General features: G+C 41.9%; 1 protein-coding gene across 4 annotated transcripts in view; it reads left to right on the top strand.

Annotated features, from left to right (window-relative positions):
* The window catches only part of Ugp2 (UDP-glucose pyrophosphorylase 2), a 66,392-nt gene that overhangs the window by 33,597 nt on the left and 5,870 nt on the right, over positions 1–26,925 (top strand). For all 4 annotated transcript variants that reach the window (XM_015993692.3, XM_076546056.1, XM_006974807.4 and 1 more), the window contains exons 4-8: positions 20,032–20,217; positions 21,343–21,476; positions 22,725–23,022; positions 23,803–24,000; positions 25,639–25,881. In XM_015993692.3, the coding sequence (XP_015849178.1) occupies positions 20,032–20,217; positions 21,343–21,476; positions 22,725–23,022; positions 23,803–24,000; positions 25,639–25,881 (1,059 nt within the window). The remainder of the gene's footprint in view (positions 1–20,031; positions 20,218–21,342; positions 21,477–22,724; positions 23,023–23,802; positions 24,001–25,638; positions 25,882–26,925) is intronic.

Genomic DNA, 26,925 nt, shown 5'->3' with positions numbered 1-26,925 from the left:
GGTTGAGTCAGGGCCATCTGTGTGGCTGTTGGAGGACAGTAGGGTCACCAGTGGGTAGATAACTGAAGGCGGGGACTGCGGCCCAAAATCTTTCAGTGGGAAACGGTTTGGCAGTGAAAGTTGGAGCTCCCTTGTCCTCACCCATCTGTCTTGGCTGTTAATGAGTTCATTCTTGTGCAGACTGAGTGCAGTCATTCCCAGTTGTTTAAACTGGCTGGGTGTTGCCAGTAGGTGGCCTTTAGAAGCCCTTCTCTCTGTCTTCCCGCTCTTAGATTCTTTCCACCATCTCCTTTTCTGCATCGTTCCCTGAACCTTGAAGAAGTGATACAGCATCATGTTTAAGGCTGAACTCTCAACCATCACTGTTCTCGGGATCTTAGATAGCAATAAGTTTGTCCATCCACCGCAGTTCACTGAGAGCTTTCTCTGACTAAACTTAGAGTGATAATTGTCTCCATACACATAGAAGACACTTCCATGTTATGTCAGTCTAGCCAGCAGTAGAATTAGGTCACATCCCGTTCATGGCCTCTGACCTCCCTAGCTATGAGTTTTTGAGCAGTTTTACTGTATGACTTAGGATTCCTTGCTGAGGAAAGGGCCTCATACAGTCAGAGAGTAGTTGGTTACCCCACTAACAGTCTTGGTGCTCTTCTCTTGCACAAATAAACATGTTTTGGCCTGGCAGGCCAAAACTCATAGTTTATAGAGTTAACAGTAAAGATCATTGATGTGTTTTCCTGCCAGCGCCATCGGCACAGTGAAAGCTAGCTGTCAGGGAGGAAGATCAGTTCCAGTTCGTGCAACCAGAACATCTGATGTTGTCAGCACTAGGGCCTTACTGCCATCTAGTTCTGGTGGGCAGCCACGAAGGAATGGCAAGAGTTTGTATTGTTTGGGGGTCTTCTATGGTCTCTCTGACCAGTAAATCATAAAGGAGGTGGCCCACTGTCTTAGTCAGTGTTCTATTGCTGTGAAAAGACACCATGACCATGGCAACTCTTAGAAAGGAAAAGCATTTCATTGGGGTTTGTGTATAGTTTCATGGTGGGGAGCATGGCAGCATGCAGGCAGACATGGTGCTGGAAAAGTAGCTGAGAGTTCTGCATCTGGATCCACAGACCTAGGAAGCGGGGCAAATACTGGACATGGCTTGGGCTTTTGAAACCTCAGAGCCCACCTCCAGTGACGTACTTCCTCCAGTAAGGCCAAACCTATTCCAGTAAGGCCACACTTCCTATTCCCTCTCAAGTAGTGTCATTCTCTGCTGACTAAACATTCAAATATAGGAGCCTGTGGGGGCCATTCTCATTCAATCCACCGCTCTCACACTTTGCATTAAGTTACATTTATTAACATGTAATTTACAGCAAGGTTTAAAAATTAAGTTAAAGCTTAAAGTTTTAAGTGAAAATACATGAATTGGCTTATATACTTTGCTTAAAGACTTTCCTATTGTGAATGAAATTAAGGTGGTTTTGTGAAGTTTCCTTGTTTAGTTTTAGGAATTAAAAGAGTACTAATAAGCAAAAGTCAAGATTAGAAACATTTTGGCCCTAAGTAAAGCACAGTTCATTTATTGTTTTTAACATCCTTGTTTGAAACATATTTAGGAAAATAACACATTATCTCTGTAGGCAATTTTGAGTTTATCAATTGAAGTTCCCTTATTATCTCAGTCAGCAGGAAAAGAAAAATAGATCCCAGGGCAGGTGACTTCTCATGACCTCTTAATCTTCCGTTTTTCTGTCCTGCTTCAGAAAAATGCTTATTATACAAAAGAGGAAAATGAAGTTCAGAATAATTTGCTTAGGAAAGAGAATCCAGTTGCAAACTAGATCGTTCATCAGACTCCTCAGATCTGGTTCTTTGGGGTTCTCCAGTAATGTTAAAGGAGCCTTTTATGTCTGAGCACACTATGGAATGTACTCCGTGAGCTTATCAACAAGTGTAGTAGTAACTGTAGCCAGAAACAAAGGCTACCCATTAATGTGACAGGCATTGCTCTCAGCTTTTCACATGTGCTTCCTTGGTGGTCCTCAGGCAGCCTTAGCGCTCTGTTATCCCTGTACATGATAGGCTTAGGGGCAGTGAGGAGTTGAGAGTCACCAAGATTTTCTGAGTTTGTAAGCCAGAAATTAGGCTGAGATCCGCCTGAGCCTACCCTCTTAACCACCCTCTATGTCGTAGGACAGACACCAGTTGCTGTGGGTGTTTGAAGGGAGCTTGAAGATGCTTTAACATGGCGCCTTGTCTTCGTTTCTCCATCCGTCTTTGAGTAAACCATAGAGTACACTCTTCTCCATTAGGACTTCCAGAAATGCATTTAACAAATACTCAGTAGTTACTGTGTGGTAGACATTTATCTGAGCATTGAGCTACACTCACGGAACTGCTTTCAAGCGCGCCAGGATGAGGCAGGAGGCAGTCTATGGTGGTTTGAATGAGATGTTCCCATAGTCTCGGGCATTTGAATACTTGATCCCAGTTGGTGGGTGTTAAGGAAGGCTTAGGAGGTGTGGCCTTGCTGGAGGGTCACTGGGGTAGGCTTTGAGGCTAAAAGCCTCCTGCCGTCCCCAGTTCCTCCTTTTCTTGCGGTTCCAGATGTGAGCTCTCTCGCTATTCCTGCTGCCATGCCAGCCTGTTGCCATGCTTCTCCACCACCGTGGTGATGGACTCTTACGCCTCTGCAACTGTAAACCCGAGCACACCCTTCTGTGAGTTGCCTTGGCCATGGTGTTTTATCACACAGCCAGTGCGCAGGCTGACTGACTAACTTCCCGTCACTGTTGTCTTGGCCCAGTCGCACCTTCAGCAGTCAGCATCTTGGTTTAAGTTTTTTGTTTTTTTCTTCTGGTTTATCTGTACACTCTGTGAAACTGTCAGATAACCACAGCTTTATTTTACTTACTGTGAGTGCAGAGATAAAGTTAGTAGCTTGTACAGAGTTTCCAGTTCTGCAGAGCTTTCCAGACTTCTCTGTAATAGCATCCACAGAAAATGGGTAGAGTGGATGCCAGTGCCGGCCTTGTGGTGATGAGGACTGTTTTTGTTTCAAGTTCTGCTTAGTTCTCCAGAGCTAAGGGGATCAACAGACTGGCAAATAGCAAAGCAGTTTTGAACTTCTGGTTTTCTGGGAAGATGTTTGCACAAAGGTAGGTGATATGTTATACACCCCAATAAATTTATCTGGAGGTCAGGGAACAGAACAAGATTAGACATAGAGGCCAGACAGTGGTGGCACATACCTTTAATCCCAAGATTGAGATCTCATGTCTTGCTTGGGAAAGACACACACCTTTAATCCCAGGAAGTGATGGCAGGAAAGGGAGGTATATAAGGTGTGGGGACCAGGAACTAGAGGCTTTTGAGCAGTTCAACTGAGATCCATTAGGGTGAGGACTCGGAGGCTTTCAGTTGAGGAAGCAAGGTCATCAGAGGAGCTGGTGAGGTGAGATTGCCTGTGGCTGTTCTGTTTCTCTGATCTTGCAGCTTTCACGCCAATCTCTGGCCCGGGTTTTTATTAATACCTTTTAAGATTTGTGTTCCAGATAGGCGTATTTGCCTAACAGCTGTGGAGGCTAGTTCAGGAGGCACTTGAGCAACTCCTTCCACTTAGGAGGGAGTGCTCATTATTTCTGAAGACTTGTAGCTGCTCTTTATGATGCACAAGGCCTCTCACCAGAGTGAGCGCTGTCCTCACTAAAACTTGATTGTCTTTGTTTCCAAACCTGTTTATGTAGCTTATCTTTGTTGTAATGAAATAATGGGACTAATTATATATAAATCAGTGAAGTGGGCTTAAAAATTACTACTTTAAAGCTAAGTTGAATGTTTTGGAAAAGCAGGATAAAGGTAAATTGCAAATAAAAATTGCAGGAGCTAGTGCGGGTAGGGAGGGAGCATGTAGTCCCGGTCATCTTGTGTTTGCGTATGTGAGTCCTGGGTTCAGTCTCCAGGAGCAGCCAGCCAGACCATAGCAGAGGGTTGGTGAAACAGCTGAGAGAAGATTCTGCAGGTCCAGGCCGTTTCTTCTGAGTGCAGCTCATTTTCAGATGTCTTAGTTCTTGGTCCATGCTGTATCTTAGGACAATATCTTAGTGAATAATTGTGTTTATTTATAAAAAGGTAAATGTGTTTAAAATTTTCCTAGTTCTACCTAAACTTTTTGCAGTTAGCTGTCTACCTGTCTAGGATGTTTTAGATTTGGTTGAAGAAGGCAGCTGGTAAGTTGGGAATGCTGAGCAAATTGGTGATAAAAAGGTGACTTTAGAGCTGAGACTTAATATGTGAGTGTTCTGAGTCAGGGATGGCCACTGTAAGTTTTAGAGAACGAAGTATGCAAAAACCCAAAGATAGGAGAGGGCAGAAATATTTAGAAATTAGTTTATAGTACTTATGGAGATGAGGTAGGAACAGTAAATAGGGCTTGTGTCTGCTAACTCAGACATGATCTCAAGAGAGATCATTTCGACTAAACTAGGAAAATAACAGAAGACATCAAAGGTAGCAGGTCCTGAGCCTTACAGCAGTCAGGATAGGAGACAGATGGGTAGTGGCTATATTCTGTTATCTTTTGCTGTTTGGTTTTATGAGACAGATTTCACTGTGTATCTCAGCCTGGCCTGGAATTTGAGATCCTCCTGCTGCTGGCTCCCCAATGCTGAGAGCAGAGGAGTGTCACCACACCTAGCTTTGGTGTGTGAGTGTTGTGTGTGCTGGTGCTTGTATGCATGCGTATACTGGGCCAGAGGCTGATGTCAGGTGTCCTCCTCAATTATTTGCTGCCCCCCCCCCTTTTTTTTTTGAGACAGAGTTTCTCACTGAAGCTATCTCATGGATTTGGCCAGACTAGCTGGGCAGCAATCCCTAACAATCCTCCTGTCTCCACCTCCTCAGTACCGGGGTTACAAGTGTGCACTGCCACACCTGGTGTTTACTTCAGGCTTGGAGATGGAAATTCAGGTCTTCAGTTTCACACAGAAGGTGTTTAAACCCTTAGCCATCTCCCCAGCACTCAGCCTTTGACTATAAAATCATCCTTTTCCCCCTGGCTGACTAATCTACTGTTCAGTTTCTATATATTAATGACTTTGTGTCATATTCATTTTTGTAGTTTTGGGATCCCTAATTTCCTTATAGTGAGTTGTAATGTTCCCAGTCATGTGTCAGCAGGAATCTAAGAAACTACGTGTTGTTCAGTATAAATCACTGAAATATTTTTCATTACCAAAACCATCTACATACACATACTGAATTGATTTTGTGTTCAGCACATAATAACACTTTTTTCTGCTTTGGCAGTAAATGCCAGTGAGATAAAAACAAAAGATTCCAGAGATACAAATCCTAGTTCATTAATTCTTTCCTTGTAACATTAGGTGGTTCATTTGTTTGCTTCAGGTCTCAGTTTTCTCACTCATATAAAAAGATAGAACAAAGTTCCTATTGTATGAGTTTTCCCTAAGATTGTTAATAACGCATGTACAAGTGCTTTCTTATAGCAGGCCTTCGGCCAAAGGTCCACAGATGTTTGCTGTTTTCTACATCGGTTCATTTATTTTGGGTATACATGCGTGGCTGGGTGTGTATGCCACTGCATCTGTGCGGCAGTCAGAGCGTCCCTTAAGGGGTCGGTTGCAGAAACTGAACTCGGGCTATGCACAGCCTTGCTAGCAAGCACCTTCCAAGCACCTTCACCACTGGGCCATCCCACCAGTCCTGTTTGTGTTTTTGTTACATCTTCAACAGTGTGTATGAAGGAAGGAAGCTCCTAGATGGTGGGTAGCGTGCTGGGCACAGTCAAATGACTAGAGATTGGGGCTGTCCACCAGACGGTGAAGAGCTGTTGGAGAGGCAGGAAAGAAGGAGAAGCAAAGAGACTTTTCTGTTTTTTTGTTTTTTTTTTGGTGGGGGTGGTTTTTGCTTTTGTTTGCTTGCTTGCTTACTTTCTTTTCTTTTGTGGGGAGGCAGCAGGGATGAGGAGAGGATATGGGGGACCAGGAGGTGAGCAGAACTGGGGTACGTGCTGTGAAACTCCCCGAGTCAATAAAGAAGTTGTAGAAAAAGACTGGGACAGTCAAATGGCCCAGCAGTTAGGAGCACACATTGCTCTTGCAGAGGACCTGAGTTTGCTTCCTGGCACCCAGCTGCCTGAAATGCCAACTCCAGGGCATCTTACACCTCGGCCTTCATCATCTGCACTCAGCTGTACAAGGTACCCCACAGACACAAACACATGCACCTCATTTCAGTTATCAATACATCTAAGGAAGGGGTTAGAGATAGTGTCTGAGTTTCTGTGTGTTTTCTTTTTATATTTTCTGATTTGTATCTTTGGTTATAAATATCAAGTATATGTGTTACCAGTATACAGAATTTGTATACATTTATAAATGATATTTTTAAAATGTTTTTTAGCAAAATTTCTATCAACTAGATGAACTGTCATTACATCCCTGTAGTTTTTTTTTTTTTTTTTTTAAGATTTATTTATACAGCATGTATGACTACAGACCAGAAGAGGGCACCATCTTATTACAGATAGTTGTGAATCACCATGTGGTTGCTGGGAATTGAACTCAGAACCTCTGAAAGAACAGCCAGTGCTCTTAACCACTGAGCCATCTCTCCAGCCTGCACATCTGTGTAGTTCTTACACATTAAATATGTCATTAGTTGACCCCTTTGTTACGTTAGATAAACTCATCTACCCTGACAAATTTTCCTTATTAGAGATAGAGTTTAATTTTTTAACCTTCAGGATTACAGGAAACCAGAGATCCTTATTCTGCCAAATCAGTAAAACTAAGCAAAATAATTCCTTCCCTATAAAAATCCATAGCTACATTATTGTGTTTTATGAGTTTTATTATGAAAGCCTTGAGGGATCTCTAATTAGCAACTCCATCAATACTTGTAGGTTTTATATCTGCTAAGCTTAGGATAGCTGTGAGGGCCTGAGATTTGTCCTGGAGTACTGCAGTAACTAAAAGTTAAATACTCAAGTACTCACTTTGCATTGCAAGGTGTACATATTTAAAGGACGGTCATATGGTGCAGTGAGCTGAGGAGACTTTGTGCCGTGTCTTTGACATTCCATAGTCTTGCCTTAGCTCTAACTGTAAGAGTGAAGGATGTCTGATGACAGGACTTAGCTTTTTGACCACCTGTCATTGAGCATGACAAAACTTTGGAAATGCAATGTTTGTTCTTAATTTTAATTAATTAATTTTAAACTGGAAAATAAAACAGGGAGTCGAGTTTATTTTTGAAGGAAATCCTATAGTTGATACTCCCTAGTGCGCATGCTTGTGTTTCTGCACCTGTACACCTACAATAAAAGACTTAAACACATAATATCAAATTTACCACCTCAGCCATTTCCAAGTGTGCACATTAATTAAGCCAAGTATGATTACATTGTTGTGTAACCAATCTTCAGAACTTTTTTATCTTGGAAAACTCAGTATCCATCCCTGTTAAAGAACAGCTCTTCCTCTGCATCTGTTCCTTATCCTAGCTCCTGAGGCAGCTACTGTAGTCTGTGTTCCATCTCTGTGATTGGACTACTCTAATGATGAATGGGTAGGTGGGTGTATGGGTGGATGGATGGAGGGAGGGAGGAGACAGAAGATTTTTAATCTTAAATATTTTTATTGTTTTTGAAATTGCTTTATTTCTGTTACCAATTATATGTCCTTAGTTTTACCTTCATGGATAATTATGAGAAGATAGACAAGATCAGGGAATTGTAATATAGAATTGTTCTTTCTAGTGACTATATAATGCCATCAGCAAATAGACCCAGGGTGATTCTGTTTTCTATCTATTGTGAGAAATCTCTTGAGCCATTTTAAGATTAGCATAGGAGCAGCATTCTGAAAAGGCAAAATTTGGATTTTTCTCAGAAGACCATCAAACCTTTTCTGTATACCAGGCTTTAGAGACTGTTGGTGCCATTGAACAGCCACAGAGCATGTGTAAACCAGGGAGTATTGCTGTGACAGAGTGTAATTTTGTCAGGCAGGTGCTGAGTGTCCATAGCCTGTGGTTTATTGACCTTTGTTCTAGTATCAAACTGTGTGTAACTGGAAAGAGACTTCAGATAAACCCCATGCCAGAGAAACCATTTAGTGACTTGGAAAGAAGTGAGAAATTCAGTACCTTATTTTATCAGGTTTGGACTACTGTTTGTAAGTTGTATCTTTTATTTACTACTAGTAAGGAAGGGGGGGCAACAATTACATGTAAGTATCCTTTAGTTCTGACGTGCATCCTGGTTTTAAAAACATGACAATATGGTGTGAGGGTGGAGGAGCATATCTGAGTCAGTGATATGCTAATACACTAATACCAGCAACATTCAAGTGCTTAAATGGTTTTGTTTTGTTTTGTTTTTAATGTGGGATCTTACAATCATAATAAATCAGGGCTAAAGCATTTAGATAATTTGTCTTCATAGGTGGTGGTCTTCATAAGAGTCTAACATTCAAATGCTTTTTAGAGTGATAAATTCTTTTGAGACAAGCAGAACTTGTGCTGGAAGAGAAGTCTTAGTCTGTGCATTGTAATACTTTGGCCCTCCTCTGGAAAGGGGAAGCACCCCTGTACCTGTAATTCATTCTCTGTTGACTCTGAGCCTTGCATTGAAGATGGTTGAATCCTACATGAACATGTGTAGCAGGAATCTTCACAGTTCTTATTAATAAAATCAAACCTGAGACGAGTTGTTGGGGTCCATGCTGGTAGATCAGAGAGACAGAACAAACCACAGCTATCTCACCTCGCCGGATCCTTAACTGGTCCTGTTTCCTCAGACTGGAAGCTTCTGTGTCCTCATCCCAATGGCTCTCAGCTGAACTGTGTTAGAAGCCTGAATGCTTAACCAGTCAAAATCCTCTAGTTTCTGGTCCTCACGCCTTATATATCTTTCTACTTTCTACCACCACTCCCTAGGATTAAAGGCTGGCTTTCTGGGATTAAAGGCGTGTCACCATGCTTGGCTATTTCCAATGTGGCCTTGAACTCACAGAGATCCAGAGGGATTTCTATCTCTGGAATGCTAGGATTAAAGGTGTGTGCTATCACTGCCTACCTAGTGGCTTTTCTGTTCTCTGACCCCAAATAAGTTTATTAAGGTCCACAATATTTTGGGGAAAACAATACCACCACATCTCCTCTCTTTTTGTCTAAAATTAAAGAAAGCTTATAACTAATACAAGAAAAACTATCTAATAAGTATATACAATATATACAGACAAAAATTACATTAATTTTGTCTAGTCCATTAACATTTGACAGATTCAGATAAAAACTCCATTATATATATTAACAATGTCCAGTCCAGTAACATCTGATAAACTCAGACCAAAAAATTTTCATTACTTATCTTATTTAAAACAAGTAGTTCCTTTTTAAAAGTAGATTCCATAATCTCCCTTTTTATCTTATCATATCCATATTCTCTCTTTTTTCTTTTCCTAATACATTCAGTAGTCTACCTTTTGTCATTTTTATATCTTCCCCTTTTCTTCAGTGTAGATTCAATGATCTACCTATTTATCCTATTATTTCTTTTTTCTCAGAGTAGATTCGATGATCTATCTCATATCTATATTCTCTTTTCCTTTGTGCTTTCTAGGGGTGAAGATATCTTTAGGGAATCTTGAAAAGAAAATTTTTAGGTTAATCATCAAGTCCTGTATCATTTGTCCATTCTCTGCATAAAAGGAGAGTTCAGGGCTTGTTTCAAGTCCTTGTTCGAGTAGTCTGTCAGGCTGTATCATCTCAGCTAGTCCTCTCGAAATTGTCCTGACCAGTTTGTAGTCCAAAGTCGATTTTTCCATGGTGTTAATCAGCTTAATGGCTTTATCATAGTCCATGTGGAATCATCGTTGTAGGATCCTGTCATCTTTTTGAAGATTTCAAAGTCACTGTTAGGCGTGGTCATGGTTTCCCGCAGACTTTTTTTTTTTGCCTCCTCTGTGGTTTGAAGCAATCACAGTTTGATAAATGTCTGTCTCTCGGAACCATGAACATTCTTCCCTAGAACAGAAAATCTTCACAACAATTTCTCCCCACCATTTGTCTTGCCAAACTTTTCCAAACTGACCTTTGCCGATGCTTTCTTGTAACACGATGGTCCTGGCAATTCTTCTCTGAACCAGCAGCAGTAAACCCTTCGTCCCTGGTAGCAGCATCACCGCAGTCACCAACACCATGAGAAGGAGCTGGCAATGTGGAGCAGTAGCCACTGCTTCCATGGTCCCACCACTGTTTGTGGCTCAGTCCAGGCCAAAATTTCTCCCAAGCCTCTTAGGCCGGCCTCAAACTCGGGATCTTCCTGCCTCTGTCTCCTTCAGCAAATCCTACTGGTGTGCACCACCACCACCACCACCGGCTGAGTGTAGCTTGGGCCTGAGCTCAAGGCCACAGGCAAACAGCTTTTCCATGAATTCGTAACACGAACGTTGGGCGCCAGATGTAGCATGAATCTTAAAAGTTCTTATTAATAAAATCAAACCCGAGGCCAGTTATTGGAGTCCATGCTGGTAGATCAGAGAGACAGAATAAGCCACAGCTATCTCACCTTGCCAGTTCCTCTACTGGTCCTGTTTCCTCAGACTGGAAGCTTCTGTGTCCTCATCCCAATGGCTCTCAGCTGAACTGTGTTAGAAGCCTGAATGCTTAACCAGTCAAAATCCTCTAGTTTCTGGTCCTCACGCCTTATATATCTTTCTACTTTCTACCACCACTCCCTAGGATTAAAGGCTGGCTTTCTGGGATTAAAGGCGTGTCACCATGCTTGGCTATTTCCAATGTGGCCTTGAACTCACAGAGATCCAGAGGGATTTCTATCTCTGGAATGCTAGGATTAAAGGTGTGTGCTATCACTGCCTACCTAGTGGCTTTTCTGTTCTCTGACCCCAGATAAGTTTATTAAGGTCCACAATATTTTGGGGAAAACAATACCACCACAAACATGTAGTCTTTTCCAAGTTAACCTTGCTAGCTTGAAGGCATAGTAAGCATATGAGACATTCAGCTCTCAAGGTATTGAAGCTTTCTGGTTTCTCCACACAAGACAGAGCACGCTGTCAAAACCTTAGAGAGACTTTGGATTTTCAGTGTGTGTGTCATTTAAAAGAAAATTGAAATAGAATGGCAGTTAAAGATGGCATGTGTCTAACCACTTCAGTCCACATCAAGCCAAACGGAAGCTTTCTCATTGACATTTAGTTAGATGAGAGTTTAGGTTTATTGTTTTGGTGTGGGGAGAATTGTAGGCTAATTATTACTGGAAAAATGATAGTCCACAAGATTATTTTTATGTTCTGAAATGAAATTTCTAGTGTTGCAATGTATTCTAAAGGTTTTTAGTTTTGTGCGGAGTGAACTTTTCTGAAATTGAGCATATTAACCCCTGATCTTCATAAGTACTTGATTAGTTCATACAGCTGGAGACCCTGGTCTAAACGTGGAGTGTTGAGGATGGAGAAAGATCCACCAGGGTAAAATGCAGAGGCATAGAAACAAGAGGTAAGAACAGTGTGTTAGAGAAGCCAGAGCTCATGTGCCTTGAGGAAAGCGTGCTGGGGAGAGAAGAGAGACTAAAAGGCCTTACCTGCCTTCCCTTTAGGATTGGTTCGGATTTTTGTAATCCAGAGAGGTAGTATGCCGGCTTGGTGGTAGTCAGGAACCTGGGCTCTCTCTCTTACTGCACGGTCGTCATCCATAGCACATGTCCTTGTTGTGCCAGGTGGCCCAAAGAACGAACTGTAGTTGTGTCGCTGTTCCAGATGACAGGCAGGGAGGGAGGGAGAGGGACAGCGCCCCCGGTTCTTTCAGAAGACACCTCCCAGTTCATTTCAAGTTAATCATTTTGACCTGAGCTTTGGCATAAGCAGCTGCAAGGGAGGTTGGGAATAACTCTTACTCTGGATAACAGAATGAGTGCCCAATAGAAAGTTTGGATGATGAAGGGAAAAGAAAAGAATCATATTGAATTTGACAGCTAATGAATGGTCTTGCCATACCAATGCTATAATTAGTTAATGCTTTGATGAAGAAATATGCTGTATCAGTTAAGAGTTCTGTTGCTGTGATGAAATACCATGACCAAAAGCAACTTGGGGAGGAAAGGATTTATTTCACTTACACTTGTATATCACAGTTACCAGAGTTCATCATTAAAAGAAATCGGGGCAGAACACAGACAAGGCAGGAGCCTGGAGGCAGGAACTGATAGGGAGGCCATAGAATGGCGTTGCTTACTGGCTTATTCCACATGGCTGGTGCAGCCTGCTTTCTTATTGAACCCAGGACAATCAGCCCAGGGGTGGCACCACCCACAATGGGCTGGGCCCTTGCCCATCATTCATCAAGAAAATGCCCTACAGGCCTACCGGTAGCCAGATCTTATGGAGGCATTTTCTTAATGAAGGTTTGCTCCTCTCAGATGACTTCTGCTTGTGTCAAATTGACGTAAGTACTAGCCAGACACATGCTGAAATTCTTCAAAAAACAAAAAAATGATTGAGAGGTGAAAGTGGATTGGATGGAGCTCAGGAGACCACTGTAGCAATAGCAACACAGGTCAGAGATAACGAGGCTGAAAGGACTCACTGAGCAAGCTGTGGTTTTGAAGCCAACAGTGCGGAAGAGGAGGTCTACGTAGAGTGAGCTTGGTAAGAAGTAAGCAGAGCGAGCAGCCAAGGATGGTATGGTGTTTCGGGAATCAAGGGAAGTGGGCTCTTCAGGATTTAGGGGGCAATCAGCTGTGTCAGTCACACCTGATAGGAAGCAGTTGGGGTTCTTGATAAGACCTGCAGTTAAGATGTTAGTGACTTCACTCATGGTAAGAGCAGGCAGTGCCATAATGGAGGAGAAAGCCAGACTTCAGAAACTAACGTTAGAGGACATAGAGGTGCGGAGTCAGACCCGGAGTGGGAGGGAGAGAGATGGGGAGACTAAATGATGGATGAAATGGAATCTTGGAGATGGACAGTGCAGGATGTGGTAGCAGGAAGTCAATGGCTTTTATTTACTCTGTGAATCAGAGTTGAGTTTATTTTGGTGGCCGAGAGTGTTAATGAACGTGGGAGTTAACTCTGTAATAATAGGAAAGGTACAAGATTTATCAGCTTTTCCACAAAGAAAATAAATAATTTCACCTGTGTATGATTTTTTTTTCCTGCTAAAGAAAATAACCCAGATTCTGGCGTTACCTTCAGAAATATGAAATGAAAAGACAATATATGAAAGTACATGGCACAGAACTGGCCACATAGACACTGTGCGTGAGGATTCAGTGAACAGTTCTTAGAATACTTCCTATGCGTACGGAACATCCTAATTTGTTGTACTTTTTACACCATTTATTTCTCTCAGGCAAATTGCTTTTGTCAAGAGAAAAAAAGTGGCTCACACTGCAGTGATCATCCTGGTGAGACATGGGGGGGGGGAGCGGTGCTGCCTGGCTTCGGGCAGTCGGCACTTCCTCTACAAGTGGCCCCAGTTACTCTCTGGCCAGTGGGGACAGTGTGTCCGGGACTGTGTGCTGAATTTGGCTTTTCTTCTAACTGAAAACTGAGTTGTGAGCAGAGTTGGCAAGATGCAAATCATGGCAGACTGTTGTACAAAGATCTTTGCATTTCTGTAAAATAACTAGGTTAGTATTCTAGAGGGCAAACGTTCTTAAGAATCACTGTATGTAGAGGATGGCCAGCTGCCTCTCACTCTCTTGCCAGAGGAAGCTCATGTTAACCAGTTCTTTTTTACCAGAAAGATGAGAAGAGGACTGGCTTGGCCTTTCCTGAACATTCCTCCACCGTGTGGTCAGCTGTAGTAGAGAGCTTCTTATCTTAGAACAGTGAATTCTTTTCTTGTCTGGGGAAAAACAGAGAAGCACAATGATTAATGAATGAATAAAAAAATGAAATAAAAGGACATGCTCCTTCTAAAGTTTGGAGAAGATTTTTGTTGTAGATAAAAGGAGAAAGCAGGCAGAGGGAAGGTCCAGGCGGAACGTGACTGGCAGACTAAACCCCACCATGAGAGGAGAGAGGAGGAGAGAGCAAAAGAGGAGCCATTGACCAAGAAAGGGGGCCCAGGCCAAGAGACCAGTGTAGCCAAAATAGCTGGGTGATACAGGGATCTAGGCCTCGGGGTGGGTGGGGGGTGGGAATGGGCTGGGGTGGAAGCCCAGCCCCTGGGAGGGAGAGGTTTAGGGGAGGGGCGGGCAGGGTGAGGAGTGCTGAGAGGAGCCACAGGCACTGAGTGAGGTTTGTCCTGGGTTTGAGACCTTACCTTCCAGCCTGTTGTTGATAAGGGGCCAAAATCCCTTCTGTAACTGCTTCCACAGGTCCTGAGTGAGACTAGCCCTTGGTTTCTTTGAGACGTGACAATTAGGACCGGAAGCTCAAAGCTGGTTCACACTTAGTGACTCCAGTGACTCGGTGCGAGTCACTGCAGCTCGTCTCTGTTGTGGCCTAGCATCGACCAATGCATTGCAGTGTATTTGTGTGTGTTCTTGAGGAAGCTGAGAAGGAACATGGAAGAGCAGAGTCTATGAAGTCTTGTCTCCTAAGTTATATAGACATCATCTACCTTCTCCAGATGTCAGGGAACCACCACTCCTTCTTTGTGTGGTACTGTCAGTGACAACTACCAGTCTTTAAAAAAAAAAAGATCCTACTGAGGAATTTAGACTTGAGGAGTCTGAAATGTTGCTGTCTCTGGGTGTGTCCAGTGTAACCAGCTGCTGCTAAGCAATGTTCCAACGTTGACACCACTGCCACACCCCTGGCCTGTTGAACTACACTAAGTTCTGTGGAACTGTTTGGTGAGCTCCCCTGGTGGAGGGTGTGGACTCTCATGAACAGGGCACTTGTTATGTACAAGATGATTTATATGACGGAAATTCCTGCCTACTCCCTAATAAACTAATAAGTTAAAACCTGCAGTAAGCTGTAGACAAAAATATCCTGGCTTCTTGGAATCAAATAGTTACTAGATTCATCAGTTTTTGAGTTTGTTGCCTAGCACACACACGTGTGCGTGTATGGTGAGGAATTTGGGGCGGGGATGGGCGGGGGTTAAGTCATGAAATGTAAGTCACAGACGTGCTTCCCTGGAGGTTCCCAGCAGCGAAATACCCTCCAACACTCTTGGCTTTCATTTCCTCCCTGTTCACTACTGTGTGGATCTCTTCCTTGTCCTTTAATGGTTCTTTTCAGATTCTTTTCCTTATAAACAAATTCCCCAGTAGGATCTTTACTTCTTTAAGAGTCAGACTTACTGAGGCAGGTAGGTGTATCACTGATACTGATTAGGACATAACACTTCATAGAAAACCTCAGGCATCAAATATTAACTAATTTTTTTTTTGGCCTTGAGTTGTGAGTGCTCATGCCCCAGAGTTTATAATTTTTTTAAATTAGTATTACCATGTATCTGATTTCCTTAAGGTCTTTTCATATATCTTTGGTTTGACTACCCCTGCCCCTCCTCCCTTCTCTGCCCCCTCCCTCTGCCCATCCTTCCCCTTAGCCCTTTGCACCCTGGTTCTCCTCTAGCCTCCTCCTAGCCTCTCCTTCACGCTCTCATTCACTTCACTTCCGTGGACTCATTTATGAGGAATTGGTCTTACGAGCCAATTCTTGTTTGTTGTTGTGCCTCGCTTTCTCACTTTTGAGACAGGTCTTCTGCATGTAGCCCAGGCTGCCCTTGAACTTGCAGTCCTCCTGCCTGTTGAATGCTGGGATTACAGAAGTGCATTGCAGCACCCAGTAGTATAGCGTTTTGAAGTTTAATTACCATAAAGGATGTGAGTAACTCTTATCTCTAAATATTTTGCTTCACAAACTATGGAGTATAGGTCAGAGAGTATTTATCATGAACATCCATGATTTTGAAGTTGTTATATTTTATTTGTTTGTTTGTTTGGTTTTTGTTTTTCCTCCTGGAAAAATTGGAAGTCAATGAGATTGGTGTTTGGTTTTTAACTCATCATTATAGAATAAAAAATTCCTTTAATATACATTCTTGAAAAAAATGGACCTTAAGGGAATTAAATAGCTAAAGATTAACTGTGGATCCCAAAGTTCTTTATTTAATGGGAATGTTAGTGTTCCAAAGAATTCCTTAGCGTATAGAATGAAGATGTGATCCAAATCCTGTTATCCTTCCTGACATTATTATTTAATTGCATTTCAAATACTATCAGCTAAAAATATAAATTACATTTTCTTAAAGATCTTTAACTTGTTTATACATTGAATTCTTGTTTTGTTATTATGCTTCCAAGTTTAACTTAAATATTTGAAAACATTATTGTACATAAAATCATCAGTTGTAATGTTTTTTCTTTTTAAACATTCTATTTTGACTCTGTGTATGTGCGCGTGTGCGTGCGTACATGTGTGCGTGTGCGTGCGTGCGTGCGTGCGTGCGTGTGTGTGTGTGTGTGTGTGTGTGTGTGTGTGTGTGTGTTTATGTGTATGTGCGTGTGTCCATGGAGGCCAGAAGAGAGAGACAGTGTTGATCCCCTGGAGTTGAGTTACAGGCAGCTGTGAGGCACTTGATGTGGGTGCTGAGAGTTGAACGCATGTCCTTTGAAGAGCAGGAAGAGCTCTTGACCACTGCTGAGCATCTCTCCAGCTCCATCATAGGGAGTTGTTGACTGTTCTTACATCTAGATATTTGCCTCTTTTTGCATCAGAATACTCAAATATGGAAAAACATGCCACAATATGTGTGGTGCTGATGGTGTACCTATTTTATAGAATGATTCAGTTGTATTCATAAGTTCAGAGACAAATAAGTAATAGAGTTTTAAAATACATATCCAGAGCCTTAATTAAATGAGAATATTTCTGAGGTATCAGTTCGACCTAAAATGAATATAACAACTGGATTTTCAGCAAAGTACTTGGTGTGGGAAGTGAAAGTAGCTGCTAAGTAGAAGTTACTGGCTTTTTAGAAAAAAATTAACTTTTTAGAAAAAAAAAATATATATATATTACACACACACACACACACACACACACACACACACACACACACACACACACACAGTCCAAGGAAACCCCTGACCGTGACCGACCATCTGAAGCCACGGTGTCACAGCAGCGTTCTCTTATTTCAGGTGATTTTGGCAACAGCTGGGTTAGGAAGGATTATAACTTCGCTGTGACACAGGGCACAGAAGGCTCCATCTCTGTCATCTCCTCTTGTTTTTCTAATGGTGTGATGCTTAAGGTGGGACTTTGTCTTCCTTAGAGCGCCTTTCATCCTCTTCCGTGGTTGTGGTGGTTGTTGTTTGTTTGTTTGTTTGCCACCAGCCTTTCTTTTGGTTCATGGATGAGAATAGCTACCGAAGCGTACGCAGCATATACCAGGAAAACTGACCATCCTACCACACTGAGAAATAATTTAGAGTGGGTGATAGTGGGCTTCTCAGCAGGAAGCCTTGGAGAAGAGTACTTTCTTTAGTATTTACAGCAAGTAAGAGAGTCTTCATCTACACTTGGCAGTTAGCAGAACTACGTCACAAATGAGTATTTTGTAGAAAGATCTGTGAACAAGAATTATGTAAAGAGTTTGTCCATCAAACATGTGATGTTGGCCTACAAGGCTTAGGTCACAAGAGGGGAGCCGCCCGGGTCCTTCCTTTTCCAATCAAAATGACCTCACACAAGTGCACGTTTACAGATCACAGAGCAAACGACAGCTGACGTCTGTAGAGTAACCACTGGTTGGCTACTTATGTTATCTATCTTCTACTGTGGCAGAACTAAAGAGGACATTTGAGGGCTTGTCCTATTAAAGCAAAATAACAGAAATTTCACACGTGGATAGAAAATGCATTGTGATCTTATAAAAAGCTTTCATTCTTGCTATAAGATGTAAGACTTGTTACTCTGCTTTGAACAACAGCAAAAACATGGGTCTTTCCTATAAATGTTACTGTTTCTGTGCTTAAAGAACAAACTCAAGACTAAGGCCCTGTGCTCACAGAGCTGGGATGATAGAGGGGGTGGGGCCCTTTGCTCACAGCTGGGATGATAGAGAGGGTGTGGGGCCCTGTGCTCACAGAGCTAGGATGATAGAGAGGGGGTTGGGCCCTGTGCTCACAGAGCTGGGATGATAGAGAGGGGGTTGGGCCCTGTGCTCACAGAGCTGGGATGATAGAGAGGGGGTTGGGCCCTGTGCTCACAATGCTAGGATGACAGAGAGGGGGTTGGGCCCTGTGCTCCCAGCTGGGATGATAGAGAAGGGGTGGAGCCCTGTGCTCACAATGCTAGGATGACAGAGAGGGGGTAGGGCCCTGTGCTCCCAGCTGGGATGACAGAGAGGGGGTGGGGCCTCAGCCTTTGTTCTCTCCTTCCCTCCCAGGGCATTTCTTAAGACAAGGACAGTGACGTCCTTGAGTTAAATTTCTGAGGAAGGAACTGTGCTTGTGCACACCTAGAATTGTGGCTGAGAGCCTGTTCCACCTTCTTCCGCTGGGTTTCTTACGACTAAATGGGGAAATATGGAAAACAAAGAGATAAATGTATGTTGGCTTTTTGCCTCCTGTGGTAGGAAAAATAGTATATGATTAATAATGTATTATTCTCCAGAATTGAAGTAGAATATAATGCACCTAAAATATTTAGATTGATGAGTATCTTGTTTGATATTTTGATTAAGATTGGAAATAACATCTTAAGATAATTCAAGATTTAGATATTCACACCAGTCAGACAAATGGCTGTGCACTGACTTCACAGTAATTAGACATGACATTGAGCTGCTTCTTTGTGCAAGGGAAATTGTCACGTGGACTTGCTGTAATTTTTCATTGAGAGAACAAAACTTTTTTTTTAATTTTTATTTTTATTTATTTTTAAAATTACACTCATTCATTACTTACACTCATGATATTAATCACATTTGTGGTATTCATAGATTACATTTGCAGTATTCATTTAAATATATATATATATATATATATATATATATATATATATATATATTTAATTTTAAATGTCGAATGTTATTTCTTGAAGGGGGTAGGAGGACTTAAATACAGGCTTACAGCACAATGGGAGGACTCCGGAGGGCAGAAGTTTTGCTACTAATGTTTTACAATCTTGCATCTAAGCTGTTAACTCCCATTATTCAGGATACACAGACAAGGAACTTCCCTTAAGCATTCAGGAGAGTGGAACCTGGCAGGGAATTAGCATAGGGAGGATATCAAGGTCAAGGTCCGCAAGCAAGGCAACAGTTACCCAAAACAGGGGCCAGGGCCCTGCAGGTCCCCTTTTTATTAAAAAATGAGCTTCTGACTTGGTTTGCGTGGGACGTCAGCAGGTCACCTTACCCATCATGGAGTCGCCTGCCCAGGCCACACAGGTGCTCTGTCTTAGGTTGGTGAGCGCCCCCCAGGCATTACCCATTTCTGAATACTCAGTATCATACTGGCTCAGTCGTGTGTGAGCTGCATAGTTAATTGCTGCCAAAGATCTCAAAGTGGCACTGGGCTTGCAATTTGTGTGTTCGATACAGAAAAGACCAACAGAGATTCTATCTCACCCATAGCCAGTAGGCTAAAGGCAACTGAGCCATTCCCTTCCTTAACGAGCCATACTGTACATTGGAGTCCTTGTAAGATGGTATCCCAAAAGCAACTGGAACTTGAGTTTATAAATTTATAATTTTCAAAGCCAATTGAGATGTATATAACTACTGAATTAAATTTATCATGCTCAATAGAATGAAAGATTAGCTAACTGTGGTAACTATTTTTGTTGCCAGGGTCTCCACTGTGCTAGCTGTAGTAAGCAATTATGAGATGGTAATCCCAGAAACAGTAGCAGCGGTGGCCGCCTCTGCTATAACAGCAACAGTGGCAGCAGCAATGTCAAATTCTCTGAGAGAACAAAACTTTTAAGGAACCGTGAAAGTAACCTTGGGGTTGATTGTCTTTCCTATCTCATAAAGCTACTTAAATGATATCTCTAATTGTGTATTTTCTTTCAGATCCAACCCTATGAAAAGATAAAGGCCAGAGGCTTGCCTGATAATATATCGTCTGTGTTGAACAAATTGGTGGTGGTGAAACTCAATGGTGGTCTGGGAACTAGCATGGGCTGCAAGGGCCCCAAGAGTCTGATCGGTGTAAGAAATGAGAACACCTTCTTGGATCTTACTGTTCAGCAAATCGAAGTGAGTAGTATTTAGCCATTCTAAATGGCTAAACTAAAGCAGGTGTAGTTTTTACACTAATGTAAGTGCTATATTAGGAAATGTGGATGTGAGTTTGAGCTAGTCGAAGAGAGTGCTGTTTTGTCTCCTTGTTAGGATGTGGGGGTGTTTGTAAGGGTAGATCCTTAAGATGTAAGTTTGATTGTACGGAGCAGTTGTAGATACTGAACACCTGAGTCTGTCCAGATCCTCCTTTGATCTGCCTGAACTACTTTCTCTCAGTGACAACCTTCATGACACTAGTTTTCCCACTTAATCCTTTGGGGAGCTGAGGAGGATGTCCCACATCTGCTAGGATGTGGTGGATGCAGAACGACTCTTGGCTTCCTTCTTTGACAAAATTTCTAACTGTAGACCCTATGGTGCAGAGACCTTGTCTTTCCTTCCATTGTTTCCCTAGTCTGGGCAGCAAGTGCAGTCACACCACGAGCGGCAGCTAAGCTACTGTGTGCCCAGTAGTCACTGCGCACCAGCTTTGCTGAGCACCGTCTCCACAGTGACCCATTCATTCCTCTCAGCAGCTCACAGTGTAATCAAAATCTGAATATAAGACAGTCTGGTTTCTGAGAGTCTCTTCCTGCTGTGTTGCCTCCTTTGGGAGACTGAGAAGATCTCAGCCGAAGTGTGATTGACGTTTGAAATTCACCCTGAGGACAGGAGACCGTGACTTGGTAGCATTTGTGTTCTCACCCCACAGAGCTTGGATACAAGAGCAAACGCTTATTTAGCACCTGTCTGCCTTCAGGCCATAGGACTGTTAGCTGAGCACACGGCTCCAGTGCGGACTGTCCTGGGCAGCCAAATGTGGGCCTCAGCTGAGTTAGCCATGGAATTCAGATAGTAGCTTCTGTTCCAAAGGGCCATGATTTATTGAATGAATACTTGATGAATTGCTTACCCACACGTCTGGCTCATGCCAAGTGGTTACTTATGTAAAATGTACATGTATATATATGTATATATAAACCCAGAGAGAGTTATAGGTCAGGCTTTAAACATTTTGTGATTAGCTGTTGAAGAGACAATTTTAGATTGCAAGTCAGAGAACGTGAGTCTGGATGATCTGATTATCACTCTCCTCTTCAGCATTTGAACAAAACCTACAATACAGATGTCCCTCTTGTTTTAATGAACTCTTTTAACACGGATGAAGACACAAAAAAAATACTTCAGAAGTACAATCATTGCCGTGTGAAAATCTACACCTTCAATCAAAGCAGGTACTGGAAATAAAAATAACTAGCTGGTGGGATTTGGCCCCTGGGAATTCTCTTTATTATTGCAACACAGTGGCCTCATGCAGCAAAGGTCAATCCATGCAAGAACTTGACACCTTTAAAACTAAATACAGGCTGATAAACATGGGATGGTTATAAACTTTGGTTCTGTAATTTCCAGTTTCTCAGGGGATCTGCTTGAGATCTTATTCTATGTCCTAGATATTCAAAGGCAGCTTATAAAGTCTTCACGTGCTTAAGGTCTCCAGTCAGGTGGGTGACTTCCTGCAGACAATACTGAGCATCTTCACTGTGGGAACGTTTCTTCACCTGAGTAGATAAACCTGTGGAAATTTAAGTAAGTTTTAGAGAAAAACATCTACTCTTGGGGGAGTAGAGTGAGTAGAAAGGAATTCAGATGATTGGGGGACAAGCTTTCTAGTTAGAGGTAGATAGACAGCAGCCTACAGAAACATTTTGGAAATAGTATCTAAAGTTGGAAGTTCAGTTTGTTGGTATTTTGAAATCTGTTTTCACATCACTTTTTTTTTAACATCATAGTGTGTGTTGCCTGTTTCCTAGTGGCTGTCCACGTGCTCTTTCCTGCTTTCCTCTCCTGTTTGCCAGCTTTTATCCGTGTGCAGACACCTGGGTGCTCAAGGAAGGAGCAGCAACCCCTGATGACTGTGTTTAAGAATGGGCAGACTGCCTCAGAGAGATCTTAAGGCACAAGAACCAATAAGTTTAAAAATATTTACTTACTGAGTCTTTCTTCTTAGAGAATTGTAAAAAAATACCTTAAAAATATGAAGTGTCTTCCTATTTGTATGGCCATGGAAAACTTCCCTTGAATAACTATCTAGAAAATATATTTTTTAAAAAATAATGACAGGTTTTCTTAAAAGGATTCACCTATAATTTACTATTGACAGTCTCTGAAATGGAGGGATGTTTTATTTAATATTTTAAAAAGATTTTGTTTTATTTTTTATTATATGTATCTGTGTATATCTGTGTGTGGGCATGTGCGCATGAGTGCAGGTACCCAAGGAGGCCAGAAGAGGGTGCAAATCCCCTGAAACTGGGTTTACAGGAGCTTGCGAGCCACTTGATAAGGGTGCTGGGAACTGACCAGTGCAAGCTCTTAACCATTGATCCATCTCTCCAGCCCTTGTTTCATTTTAATCTGTTGTTTTACCTGAAGGGTTGGGGTACACTACAATAAAGAACTTTCTTGTTTTCTTTTTAAAGGTACCCGAGGATTAATAAGGAATCCTTGCTTCCTGTAGCAAAGGATGTGTCTTACTCAGGGGAAAGTACAGAAGCTTGGTACCCTCCAGGGCATGGAGACATCTATGCTAGTTTCTATAACTCTGGCTTGCTCGACACCTTTCTAGAAGAAGGCAAAGAGTATATTTTTGTGTCTAACATAGATAACCTGGGTGCCACAGTGGATCTTTATATTCTTAATCATCTAATGAACCCACCCAATGGGAAGCGCTGTGAATTTGTCATGGAAGTCACAAATAAAACACGAGCAGATGTAAAGGTAAATACCAAAGAATCAATTTGGAGATTTATGTTTTTACATTTGATAAATTATATAGTCAAAAAAATTTTTTGGGTTTATAAGTTTCTATTCTATGCACAACATACTTATTATTTACTTAACATCATTTTAAGAGAGTGTGATGTTATTCTGTGAGGTACCTTAGGTTCTAAATAACAGTGTGTATCATGAGCCCAGAATTAATAATAGTCTAAATCTGTGTCAGTAATTTAAATTAAAAAGTTTCATATGTTTCTATGGAACAAATGTGAAAACACACAGCAGATTTGTTCACACCATTACTACTCGTCAAGTTTGGCATATTTTATTATGTCATCGCTTTCATGGAAATTTATTTCTATAAAATGTGTATATGTATTATATGCATACTTTATGTATTATGTGTACTTTGTCAGTGCACTGTCTTTACAGTTGTGTAAAAAAAATGCAGTTGTTTAGTACAAAGTATAAATTGAACACTGCATATTTGGTGTTGTCTATGTAGGACTAAGCTTTGTGGTGGTGGGTAGTGGTTTGGAAATAAGAGGAATGTTCCTGTAGCAGACTTTAGGAAGGGGAGGAGGACTCTGGTGTACTCACCAAGGCTTTAATAATAGACAGGACACTGTTTAAAGTAACAATCTCAATCATGAATGTGTCTCTGGGTATTAGAAGGTTATATAGTCAGTGTCTTCTAGGAAATTTTACAGAAGTCATAATCAGTGTGGTATGGCTGATTGCAAAAGATTTGGAAGCACTCATGATTTTCTGCTTTTCTAGGGTGGGACACTCACTCAGTACGAAGGCAAACTGAGACTGGTGGAAATCGCTCAAGTGCCAAAAGCACATGTTGATGAATTCAAGTCTGTGTCAAAATTTAAAATATTTAACACAAACAACCTATGGATTTCTCTTGCAGCAGTTAAAAGACTGCAGGAACAGAATGCCATTGACATGGAAATCATTGTGAATCCAAAGGTAAGTGACGATCACAGTCCAGGGTTCCCTGGCTTCTAAAGGCAGACACCTGCCTACTCCCTCTGGCTAGTCAGGTTCTCCAGGTCTGCACTCATCTTAGTGATGGGCTCCTGATTTGACCCTAAGCTGAAAGGACCTCCTCAGTTCATTACTGCTTTTATACTCACATGCCATTTTCCTGTAGGAATCTTGAGTAAGTTTTCTCAACCCTAGGCTCTTTACTGAAAAATAGACATGTTGCTCACTCAAGTTAAGAGACTTAAAAAAAAAAAAAAATCACATATGGAGCATAATATAAGTTCTTGGCTAATGTCAGCTCTCATGATTCTATGAAACCACTTCCTGTCGCAGCCTGAGGTGCCAGCCTCCAGGCCCCACAGGGCTTGAAGGGAAACCCATAGCGTTGGCGTAGCTGAGACTTTAGTATCCGAGGGGATTAGGGAAAAGGACACTCACACACTCTCTTGATGGTTTCCTTTTTTTATTCTCCTCTCATGTTGTTCTCACCCTCCACCGCTTATATACCACAACAAAATCTTTCAGACAATGCAGGAGTCACATTCCATTTCTCAAGTGAATGATTATAGGTAAAGATATGTTTTTTTGGTTTTTGTTTTTAAATCTCCTTAACAAGATTAAAAACAGAGTCATCCTGACAACTCACATGCAGTGTATCTAAGTAGTTTGTCATAGAATAATAGATCATGAGCTCAGCTGTGTGTCCTTGTGAACTCTAGATTGTTTTTCTGGGATTGTTTATCTTAAAAACTATTAACAAGTCATCTTGTCTAATCTGAAGTTATTTGGAAGCTTTGTTTCAGCTAATGATGCACACCAGAACCTGTGACTGCATTTCTCAGCATTAAGATGAAAGGAATTTGAGCCAGCCTGGCTCGTTGTGTTTTTTTTTTTTTTTTTTTTTTTTTTTAAACAACATTAATTTGAGCTGTGATCTGAAGCAACTTCATAGGGAGACCTCATAGGCCCTGACTGTGTAGCATTTCCTTGTTTTTATTTTTATTCATCAAAACTCTTTATAAGATAACATTATATCAATTAGACAGCACAGTTTAGGAAGGAGTCATCTTCTTGACAATCCACAGATGAATATAGCCAGTAGATTGGATGTTTGGGTGAGATAAACACACTATATTACAGGCAGTGTGTGGGTGGGTGTCTCCCCACATCCACTCATATCATGCCAGATACCAGAGAAAGATTGGAACAGCAAACATGTAAAGGCACAGCAGAAGCAAAAGACATCCTGGGGTCTGTAGTCTTATAGGATTACTTAAACAAGATCGACCCATCAGAGTTTCCTTCTGGTGGGCTGAACCTTGAACTTCAATTGCCATCTGCTGCTCCTCTAACATGGCTACTGGCAGCTTTCCAAGTATTGACATCACACATGGAACAAAGCTGGGTGTATAAGGTCTGTGTTTCCTGGGTGTGGTGGTATAAACCCTTAGTTCTAGCTGTGGAGAAGTGGAGGTCGGAGGTAGTTCAAGGTGTCCTCAGCACATAGAGAGTTTGATACCTGAGATTCTGTCTCAAAACAAACAAACAAAACCAAATAAGCCCCAAACCCTGTTTCCCCACTCTTACCAACCTCCTTTTTTCTTCTTTCTTTTTTTATAGACTTTGGATGGAGGCCTGAATGTCATTCAGTTAGAAACTGCAGTTGGAGCTGCAATTAAAAGTTTCGAGAATTCTTTAGGTATTAATGTTCCAAGAAGTCGGTTTCTGCCTGTGAAGACCACGTCAGATCTCTTGCTTGTGATGTCAAACCTCTATAGCCTTAATGCAGGGTCTCTGACCATGAGTGAAAAGCGGGAGTTTCCTACAGTACCTTTGGTTAAACTAGGAAGTTCTTTTACCAAGGTAGGTAACTTGTTAAGGTAATTAGAGAATTATTTTTCACCGTTGACCTGTGTTTCCTTCTGTCTTTGGTATGCAGGAATTGACTTAATGTGTAGTTGCTCTGGAGAGTAGGAAAGAATGCTTTAATTTGGGGACGTTTTATTTTGTCTCTTCTAAGACTACTACTGCTCTCATCAGTCAGAAAGGGTTATTACTAGTTTAATAAATATGTATTGTGCTCCTGTCTTCTCTTGGTAGATTCTAGATATGGAGATTTGTGGAGACCCACATAGGTTTCCTAGTGAGAGCTTGCTTTACCCAGCAGGGCTGCATAAGGGGATGATATGACCACCTGCGTGGTTACCAGGTGTTTGGAAGAGTCTGCACTTGACTGCAGTATGCTTAGATCTAGTAAGGGGGAGGTCTAGTAAGGGGAGGTCCCACCCCTTGGCATTATTTGAAGAGACAGAAGGGGCCGGTGGATTTTGATCCAGGTCCTCCTGAAGTTATCCTGTTTTTTGTCTGTCTCCTCTCTGCTATCTTTCCACCTAAAGGTTTCCTTTTTTTTTTTTTAATTAAATTTTTTTTCATCCATTTTCTATACCAAAGATCCTCCTCTTCCCTCCTCCTGCCCCTCCAGCCTCCCCCTTTCAACCCACCCCCCATTTCCTCTTATAAGAAGGAAGGAGGTACATTTAGTAGAGGCAGGTCCAAGCCCTTTCCCCTGCTTTAAGGCTGTGCGAGATGTCCCATAATAGGCAGTGGGCTCCAGAAAGCAAGCTCATGCAACAGGGACAGATTCTGATCCTACTGCCAGTAGGCACCTTAAGCAGATCAAGTTACACAACTGTCGCGCTATACAGAGGGTCCAGTCCAGTCCCATGCAGGCACCACAGCTGCTGATCTGAATTTCATGAGTTCGCATTGGTTTGGTTTGGTTTGATTGTCTCTGTAGGTTTCCCCATCATGATCTTGCTCATAGACTCCCTCTTCCCTCTCTTTGACTGGACTCCTGGAGTTTTGCCTGGTGTTTGGCTGTGGATCTCTGCATCTGCTTCCATCAGT

Source organism: Peromyscus maniculatus, chromosome 10 (genome assembly GCF_049852395.1).
Source record: "Peromyscus maniculatus bairdii isolate BWxNUB_F1_BW_parent chromosome 10, HU_Pman_BW_mat_3.1, whole genome shotgun sequence".
NCBI lineage: Eukaryota > Metazoa > Chordata > Mammalia > Rodentia > Cricetidae > Peromyscus > Peromyscus maniculatus.
This window is presented reverse-complemented; position numbering and strand designations above follow the sequence as displayed.